General features: G+C 37.6%; 1 protein-coding gene across 1 annotated transcript; it reads left to right on the forward strand.

The window, feature by feature from the left end:
* Positions 1-5,325: 5,325 nt before the first annotated feature.
* Positions 5,326-6,298, forward strand: LOC103544268 (olfactory receptor 11L1-like). The gene is given in 2 exon segments (XM_008511107.2): positions 5,326-5,535; positions 5,537-6,298. Coding segments are annotated over 2 exon segments (972 nt in total).
* The last annotated feature ends 4,213 nt before the right edge of the window (positions 6,299-10,511 follow it).

Genomic DNA, 10,511 nt, shown 5'->3' on the forward strand with positions numbered 1-10,511 from the left:
GCATATTAATTAAGATTATGTTATTGAGTTAAGAACAAACAGCCATCAAACAGCCATGTATGTGCATCACATTGAAGCAAATTTACTGATAGTTTTATTTTTCTTTCTGTTTCCAAGCTTTCTGTAAAATACACACATAAATCATATTATTTTGAAAAAATGTATATCAAGTAAATCAAACACCAATAAAGGAGGTTTTAATGAAATTCCATACACTTGGTTCCATACACTGGATTTGTTCTTTAAAAGATCCTGCTATATTTAAGATGGGTTGAAAACTTTTCTTTTCCAACTCATGTTCTGAAATTCATGTTATGGCAGCCTCTCAGACCAATTCAGATATTGCATTTTCTTTGTTAAACTGAAAGAGTCACACTTAGAATCAGGTTTTTTACAGATTGTTTTCATTGCATGAATTAATTTTCAGTTATGAATTATGCTCCTTTTTTTATTTAACCACACCCATAATTAAAGTGTGATGGAGAAATGGCATTCAACAAAAAGCAGCTGTCATACATTCAGTCCTCAAGATAGGGTATTCACTAATGTCCTGCTTGCTACATTTTAGACAAAGACTCTTTTGTTTGATTCAATTTTTAATTCAACATTATTGAGACTGATCTTAATTTCAATAAAAAAATACACTTCTAAAAGAAAATGACAATTGCATCTATCCTGCTTGTGTTATCAACATCTAAGCCTCAATGGGCAGAGTCAAATCTCAGAAGATTGTTTCCATTATTTACTAACTTGATTGGCAAATTACAGAAGAATATCTTGGGAACAGGATTCTCAGAAGGTTCAGGTCCCCAAGAAATCCAGAGTCATTGAAAAGAGAAATCAGCTTCACTCAGCATCGAACCCCAGCAGAAGATGGCAAATCCCCACTCACCTCAAGAAAGCACAGCCCAAATTTGGGTTAGAAGAGGGCATGACAGATCTTGGAGCAGGAAGGATTTAGGACTTTCTATGCTGGGGAGATAGACAGGTAGGGGAGACTCATGCAGACAGGCCTCAAGGTTTGCAGAAGGAAATCAACATGGTTTGTGTTTTAATGCCAGATGACATAAAATTTGTTGTATTAGTTGTTGTGGTTGTGGATGTTGAATTCTAAAATTACACAGATTTCATTAAATTGTTGCTCATTAGCAAGGCAATTTTAGCTTTTGCTGACACTCTATCTATATGAAAACAAGCTAAAGGATCATGCCTAAATTTTCTGTTATTTCAAACAGTAATAGCTTAAAAAGTAACCAAGACAGAGTTCTCCAGAAGTCAAAAGGCCATTCAGTTGACTCTAGCCGAGATTGCATATAAGAACAATAACATTATTGGTTATTTTATTTTCACATAATTTCAAAGAAAGTTACAAAATTAGATGTGAGGTTACGTGGTTTCTCTAATACTGAAGTGGACTCAGCATTATGGGAGGCAGAATTTTTCTTTTTTCTTAAGTTCAATGTAATTAACGCAATTCTAGCACTTAAAAATAATCACTATTTAAGTAATCAGCATTTCAATAGGTAGTGAGTTCTTCATTACTGAAAGTATTTAAGTAAAGAGTGGTGATTAACAAAGTCCAGTTGCCTTGTGCACTTGCATGTTCATTGTGGGCAGTAGTTTAGATGACTAGGAGATTGAGCCAGATGCCCTGAAATCTTTGTCTAGTGTAATACAGTGCCATTTTGCTTTCACTGTGGTCTCCCAAACTAGGCCTTCATTGTTCACAACATTTAAATTATTTTTTATCTATTCACTGGTCATTTATATTGAGTCCGATGGCAATACAGTTACAGAAAATGAGATAAGGAAGTAAAAAAAGACCATATTCCAAAGTAGAATTGTTACTTTGCTAAGATAATTTTTAAGCATTAGTGTGTCTCCAAAATCCTCCATCACATCTCCCTCTTTCTGAACCAATCAATCAACAAAAAGATCAAAGTCCCTGCTGCAATGCACATTCAAGTCCACAAGACAACTGAACTTCGTGAATCATCTGTCTTTGCTGGGATACTTTAAGTAATGAGAAACTCATCACCTATTGAAATACTAATCACTTAATAATAATTATTTCAAGTGTTAGAATTAACTTAATTACACTGAGCTTTAAAAAACTGATTACTCTATTATCATTAAATAATATTTTAGCTTCCTTTAGTTGTTCATTCAATGGCTTCGAGTCATAAATGTTGGAATATTCTGTCTTCAAACCAAGATACACACAGCACTTGTATCTTTTTTTTCCCACAACACTTGTATCTTGAGTCAGTGTCATAAGCTCCTAGAATGGCAGTAGAGTGGTCAGATAAAATATATAGAAAAAGTGAGCACACTAGAAGGACACGAGAAACGAGCTATATGGAAATATTCAGGGACAATATTCCAGGACACTGAGTATGTTGAGTAGAAAAGGAGTCAAGTCTTGAGTAGTTTGAAGAGTACTAAGGAAGCTGGAGTGCTGGGAGCAGAATCTCCAAAGAGAAAAGTAACAAAGAAATTGAAGAAGCAATGGCAGCAGAGAACAAGGAGGACCTGGTAAACTGTGAAGGTTTTGGCCTTTCTTCCCTGTCTTAAGCTTTAAGAAAACACATACCACACAGTTTAATATATATAAGAAACATCCAGTATTCTGTTTCTGATGACAATTGCATGGATTTTGCAAAGATATTATTTTCACTCAATACGAATTTTTTTATGTTCAAATGAAGATAATATTCCCAGTGATTTTACCCAAATATGAGAGGAGAAAACAGAGAATAGCAAAAATAGTGAATGAAAACAAAAACAACAAATTAGCACAACAGTCATTCTTGATGTGTAAATAAGCTAATTGATCACTTTGTTTTATTCACTTAACAGGAAGGATTCATGGTACGTTGTGTTCCCAGTACACCCATGAAGCTGGATACCACTGTGGCGATTGAGCAGAGGAGTGACATGCTCTGTCTTCTGTTTTAAAAGGTTTATACTGGTTGCTTTATTATTTACAGAAAAAGTGAAGGTGGGTACAGAGGGATTGCAAGGAGATTATTGAACCCTCCAGGTGAGAAGATGTGGCACTTTTTCCAAAGAGTGTGCAATGTTGGTGGTTAATGGTGATCAGCTTCAAGTATATTTTCAGTGGAGCCAGGTGATTTTGGTGAGAAATTAGGTGTTGGGTCTAAGAGGAAAAGAATCAAATTCAAGGTTTCTAGCCTGAGCAAGTGGGAGGATGGAGTTATCATTAAGGAGGTAGGGGAGACTGACTAAGGGGTGACCACGGAGTGAGGCAAGAATGAAGGTTAATTTGCGTTAAGTTTCAGTTGCTGATTCAACATGTGAGTGTGAATTTCAAATAGGTTAGTTGTTTATGTGAAGCTTATATTGAAGCTTGATGCACACATTTGGGTGTTGAGGGCCAAATGACAGCATTTAAAGTCAAGAGACTGCTTAAACCATCAGAGAAGTGAGGCTGAACTGAAAAGTATTCATCCCTGAGGTCATATATTAGCAAATTGGAAGATGCAGAGATGCTTGAAAAATAAATGGATAAAGTATGAAAAGACAGAGCTGTAGTTGAACTCAGAGCACATAGTCAAGCATGTAAAGTGACAAGAGTAGATCCAAGAAGAAGGAGAGATCAACTATGTGATGCTGAAGACAGATCAAGATGAATAGGAATGAGAATGGATAAATGGAGAGTGATGTTGCGGTAGAAGGATTGTGATGTAGCAGTAAGGGAAAAGCCCTGACTGCAGCACATTCAAATGGGGATCCAGGCAGCTGGGAGAGATGACACCATCATGAAGGAAAAGAGTAAAAGTGAACAGACAAATACAAGCAGTGTTTGGAAAACAGAGTAGCATTGACATATTTTCTTCTCTGTTTTGTCTTTTAATTTAAAAGGGATAGAAACATCAGCCTGTTGACATGCTGAGGAAATGATGCAGCAGAGATGGGGTCATTATTGATTCAGGGAGTAAGAGGATGTAATGCCTGCAATACCTTCCACTAACTGGAAGAGTGCAGCTCCCAAAGCACGTGTGGAGGGATTTACCTTAACCTGGACATAGACTGTTTCTTCAGAGGAAGGTGTAGGAAGCAGGCGCACAGAAACAGAAGGTGGCAGGTGGGGAACTTAGTGTCCTGAGCATCTGGTATTCCCATTAGAGGATTTCAGTACTTTTTTCAGTACAATAGGTCTTTTGCTTATGGTATAGATAGACAAGGAAGTTTTGGACATTTTAAAAGAGACAAACATATGTGAAATATTCACTGAAGAGAATGGAAAATTAAACAGGTGAAGTTCGTGTAGAATGGTTAACCCACAGTGCTAAGGACACATAGGAGTTTATTGGTTGTGAATGTTAAGGTGGCAAAGTTGTGTGTTGCCTCTCACCTCTGTTATTTTATGGAAGCTCATGCATGGCAGGTGGATGTTGGATTTAATCAGAACTCAGTTTGACAATGAACCAAGTGAAAGCGAGGGAAAGGTGACATGTTGAATGTGTACAGGAAGGAGCAGTTACTGTGGCTGAGTGTGATATTCAATGGCGCAAGAAATGATACAGATGGAGGTACACATTAGCTCAGCACAAGACTTCATGAACACACACACACAACATACACAACAGAGTATCTACAAATACTGTCTGAGGGAGGGGAAAATGTATCAATTTTCCCAAGATTTTTTTTATTCTTTTTTTTTGAGGAAGATTAGCCCTGAGCTAACTACTGCCAATCCTCCTCTTTCTGCTAGGGAAGGCTGGCCCTGAGCTAACATCCATGCTCATCTTCCTCTACTTTACATGTGGGATGCCTATGTCAGCATGGCTTGCCATGTGGTGCCATATCCGCACCTGGGATCCAAACCAGTGAAGCCTGGGCTGCCAAACCGGAACGTGTGAACTTAACCACTGTGCCACCGGGTTATCCTCCTGACTTCTTTTTTAGACAAAGCTCACATGTGAGAAAAGAAAGGAATTTCCTTCCACATGCACCTTAATTTTTTTAAACTTTGTTGTTATCAGTTTGAGTTTGGTTTCAATCAGTGTCCTTTTTGCCTATATCTTTGGATCTCAGACTTTTTCCAGGTTTCAGAGAACCCTACAAATGGAATTTGCAGAGATTCATTCCAAGATCTAATATTCACATTCAGCTTGTGATATGAAAATGTATTTTTATAAAAGTTAGATTAAATTATGCATTTGTTCTTACAAAATGCTGTACATAAAAATTCAAACTATTTAAAAAAGTTATTTCTGAAGTTCCAAATATCAATTGTTACACATATTTTTATTCCTTGTTTATACTGCTTTTCCAAAATGTTTCCCCTCTGCACAGGAAATGGAGCCCCAAAATATATCCACTGTCACTGAGTTTCAGCTGCTAGGATTCCAGGACCTTCTTGAGTGGCAGACCCTCCTCTTTGCCATTTTCTTGTTCATCTACTTCCTCACAGTAACAGGGAATGTTGTCATTATTGTAGTGGTGAGCCAGGACCAGCAACTGCACTCACCTATGTACATGTTCCTCAAACACCTCTCCTTTCTGGTAGATCTGGTATACATTCACCATTGTGCCCCTTCTCCTAGCCAACCTGCTTTCCTGGGGCCAGTCCATCTCTTTCCCTGCCTGTATGGCCCAGCTCTACTTTTTTGTGTTCTTTGGGGCTACTGAGTGCTTTCTTCTGGCCATGATGGCCTATGACCGATATCTGGCCATCTGCAGCCCACTACACTACACTTTCCTGATGAGTCCTGAGATGTGCAGCAAGTTGGTGGCAACCTCCTGGTTGACAGGGTTCAGCACAGGATTTTTGCCCTCCCTGATGATTTCCAAGTTGGATTTCTGTGGGCCCAATCAGATCAATCATTTCTTCTGTGCCCTCCTTCCCCTCATGCCGCTCTCATGTTCCAGCATTTATATCACAGAGATGGTCATCTTTATCCTGTCAATTGCTGTGCTGTGCATTTGCTTTTTTCTTACACTTGTTTCCTATCTTTTCATTGTGTCCTCCATATTGAGAATTCCTTCAGCCTCTGGCCGGATGAAGACTTTTGCCACATGTGGCTCCCATTTGCTTGTTGTCACTGTCTACTATGGTTCCATGATCTCCATGTATGTTTTCCCCAATACCCATCTGTCACCTGAAATCAACAAGATCATTTCTGTCTTCTACACCGTGGTCACCCCATTGCTAAACCCTGTTATCTACAGTTTGAGGAACAAAGACTTCAAAGTGGCCTTTAAAAAAGTTGTGGCAAATAAATGTGGCATCTGTGGAGTAAGACTGAAGGAAATTTTCTTTATTAGTTAAGGAATATCACTACAGGATATCCAGTGGATTGAGTTCAGGGATAAGTGAATAGCCAGTTCAGAGCCTTCAGAACTAAACACCATCATCGGCATTATGTCAAATTCCACAAGCTGTAATGAAATAGCTTCTTCATGACCCCTTTCCAACAACTAGTCAGAAGATAAATTGGCCATATGAAACAATTTTGGGGGTAATTTTGCCTTTATAAGCTTTCTTTCATCTTCTGACTTGAATCTGATTGTATAATTCCATTGCATGATGATGACACATACATTCCTTTCAGATTCTGCAATATGATTAATCTTGTGTTCATAAAGCCTAAGTACAGAAATTTATACACTTTTAAAGTACTGTTAGGACACTGGCCTTGTAGACTCAGCATCGTGTGCTATTGGTTCTTGTTAAATATCTGCAGAATGAATGAAATTATAAAAGAAAAGAAATGATATGTGAATTGTGTGTTGACCTAAATTATCTGCTAATGACAAGAAAGAACAAAGAAGGATTTTTGAGACACCAAAGATTTATCCATAATAACTTAGAACTTTAATATTTTTTAACAGAATTTTAGGAAAAGAAGGAAGGGCCACAGGTTGAGGGGAGGGATGAGTGGAAAAGGATGGAGTGGGAGAGGGAGAAGGAGAAAGACAAAGAAACAGAAAGAAAGATAGAGAGACAGATAAAAATGAAAAAGAAATAAAGAAAGAGGGACAGAGAAGGAAGGAAGGGAAGAGATCAGGGGAAATGGGAAGGGAAGGGAAAAGATGGCAAGAGAGGAAGGAAGGAGGGAAAATAGGAAGGAAGGAAGGGGAGATTAGGGAAGGGAAGGGAAAGGAACAAATGGAAAAGGGAGGGAACAAAAAATACAAAGTGTTATACGCTATCGTGAGCCCTGGGAGTCAAAGACCATACATTAACAGGCTTAAATCACTCTCAAATATTCTTTTGTTCAGCCAATATTTATAAGACCTCTACTAATCCTGCCCATTATTCTATTCATTGATTCCACAAATATTTTCAATCCCCTGCTATATGCCAGTCCTCTTGCTGTAGTCTGGGTTGATATAGAAACAACCAAGGAAGACTTTGCCTTAGTGGAGCATGCAGTCTTCAGAGGGAGAGAAAATTGTAATGAATCATCAAAGGAAAAATTGATTTATTTCTATCTGTGATGATTGTTATGAAACAATAAAGTTCAACCTGGTGTATACACATTGAACAAGAAGGTCTGAATGAACATAGAGGGTTAGGAAATTTCTCTATGCTTAAGTAGTCACTTAACCTACACTTCAAGGATGAGGAGAAGAAGACTAGAAATGATTGTCCAGGTAGGGAATATGGCATGAATGCAGGAGGAGAAGCATGGAGAAGCTGGGGATGGAGGAAAAATATGATTCTAGAGCAAGAGCTGTTCCATGAAGGTCATTAAAAGCCCTATAGGTCTAATGGATTTTACACTAAGAGAAATAATTGAATATGAAATGGTATCAATTAGGGAATGACATGATATATTTTTTCATTTGTAAATATTATTATTGTTTGGGGAAAAGACTGAAAGAGAGAAAGACTTGCTGGGACCATTTCCGTAGCCCATAAAGGACATGAGGTTGACTTTATTTTAAGTTTGATGATGTAATCTATCATAGGAAGAGCTTCACACATGGAAAAGTCAAGGATGGAAAATCTAGACTCACTCGTCCATTTACTTGCAGCGGCACCAGTTTACAGTCTATTAAACAAATGTGATAGATTCCACAACTACCTTTGAGTTTCAGGGGTAAATGCACTTTGACTGTTTGGCTCATGCAATTTCCTCTCACCACATGTCTTTGTGTTCTCTTGCCTTTCTTCCATCCTTCAAGTTTCCTTTTCTCCCAGGATTTGACTTGTGAGAATCATTTAGTCTGTATTAGATCCATCTGGTTCAAATGGTACATTGGAATCTGAGATGGGATAAGAAGTGGGTGATATAGGGAGGAAAACATCATTGGACTGGCATTTTGGATGGAATACTAAAAACCAATCTAATATCTTACCTTGTTCATCTCTGATTTGTATATTTATTGTATGTTATATTTAACTAGATATGAATTATCTTAGCAAAAGATTATTTCTAAAGTATCAACCTACATTGGTGCCTGACTCTTCATATGTGCAGAAGGATTATTGATCCTCATATGAGAGACTTCAAGAAATGATGCTAAATGGACATTTATATATGTGGATCTGGAGCTCAGAGCTGTTACCTGCCTAAAAGTTTTTAAAATTGTAAGTTTTCACCACATAGATGATATTTTAAAATATGTAAATGGATAAGATTCCCAGGAATAAAGCATAAACCAAGAAAATAAAAGTGAATAGTAAAATGGAGGAATGGAGGAATGTCAAATCACAAATTTTAAGTGAAGAAGAGGGACCTGAAAAGGAACTACAAAGGAATAACTGCAGAGTTGCGAGTGCATTTGTGAGGTGGTTGTACAGACTCTTCTAAGGGAGTAAGTGTTCTGAGAAGGAAGACAAGATGAGCACAAAAGGTGATAATTATGAGGCTTTCATTAAAGTGCTCAACACAGAGGCTACTATTGTTCCTGGGGAAGGCAATAAAGGCTAGATTTGTACTTCATTGACTGGACTGGGGAGGGTGTATGCAAGACTGGTGATAGTGAGAGAGGGAATGGCTTGTACAGAAATGGAAGAAGTTGTGTGTGTAAACAATTATCTTGAAAGTGCAATTGTAAAAGTGTCATAAAAATGCTGATGTTGGAGGTGTAGTTGCATTTTTTTAAGATTTGATCATCTGAATTAGTATGAACATTTGCAGTGAGGGTCCATTAGTTAGTAAAAATTTAAGGAATCAATACAGAGAGTGAAAGCTGACAGCCTGAGTTTGAAAAGGAAGGGATCTAGGGCAAATGTGTAGATATCAGCATTCAATCGGGAAAGCATTTTTTATATTGTGGGAGGCATAAGGGAGGGGATCATTGCAATATGATGAGGGTTTAAGGAAATAGAGCTATGACTTGTACAAATTTTCACCAGAGGAATCATATGGCTTATGTTTCTGAGACAAAGTCAACAGCTCTTATCCACCATAGAGAAAGTAAGTAGAGGCTTGAATGAAGTGGCAAGAACATTCTATATTTGTATTGTAAAATGAAATTGATAGCTGACTGAAGACATACAGGTGGATTTGAGAGCAAAAATGAGTACCTCGTTGAAGTAGGATATCAGATTTATTGTCATCTTGAGCTGCCAGTTTGCTTATTGCTTTAAACCATGTCAGCTGTTTGGGCTCTGTCGAATATGGTGAAAGGCAGGATTCATTTTGAGTTGAGGCTTAGCTCTGTTGGTAGAGTAAGAGATAGAGGCAAAGAAATGATGGATGTTAATTTGAGAAGAGAAATCAATATATATGTGACAAGTGGAAGAAAAAATGACTAGAACTCCAGAATTTTAAAAAAATGTAATTATAATAGGGTTATTTGAGTTCTGTGGATTGATGGGAAGTAATACTTAGAGGTTTAGTGACCCAAAATAGTGATTTAAGAAATGGTTTAGTTTGGGGTAACAACAAAACCAAACATATAGCTAAGAATAAGTGAGATAATCATGTCATGAGAAGAAAGATGAATTCGTCACAAAGCTGGGGACAATAATTCCATTAGGAAAGAAAGTCATGACTGTGGTGTTATCTCTAAATGAGTGGGTGTGGCTAGTAGTTACATGGATCATCTCAATGAGGAGATAATGAGTTGTTCACTTCCTTAGCATGAGTCTTAAAGGAAGATGTTTTTAAAGGGAATGGGTGAACAATATCCAGTGCAAAGCAGTAAAGAGCAAGGAGTTTATCATGCCCACAGAATGACCATAAAATATAAGGCGAGAGAGAGATGTTAAGCAATTCCACTTGAAGAATTAGTGCTCAGTTTCCATTCAAGCTAGGAGATGAGGTAAGATTTATAAAGAAGTGATGACTGAACAAGAAATATTAGTTCCAAATGGGCCAACTCTCTGTGATTGACTCAGGGCTATCAGAGCTTTCCAAGACATCCCCTAGGAGATGGTTGTCAATTTTCTTGACAGGGGTCACTCCAGCCTTGAGTTGACTACACCAATTGAAATATTTCAGGGTCCCTACCTTTGATGGAGGTGGATTTAACATGTTTTAAGTTAAACACAACCTAATCTTTAGTTCCTTTTAAAAGAGTCTCTA

The sequence above is a fragment of the Equus przewalskii genome, unplaced genomic scaffold (assembly GCF_037783145.1).
Source record: "Equus przewalskii isolate Varuska unplaced genomic scaffold, EquPr2 contig_3336, whole genome shotgun sequence".
In the NCBI taxonomy this organism is placed as follows: Eukaryota; Metazoa; Chordata; class Mammalia; order Perissodactyla; family Equidae; genus Equus; species Equus przewalskii.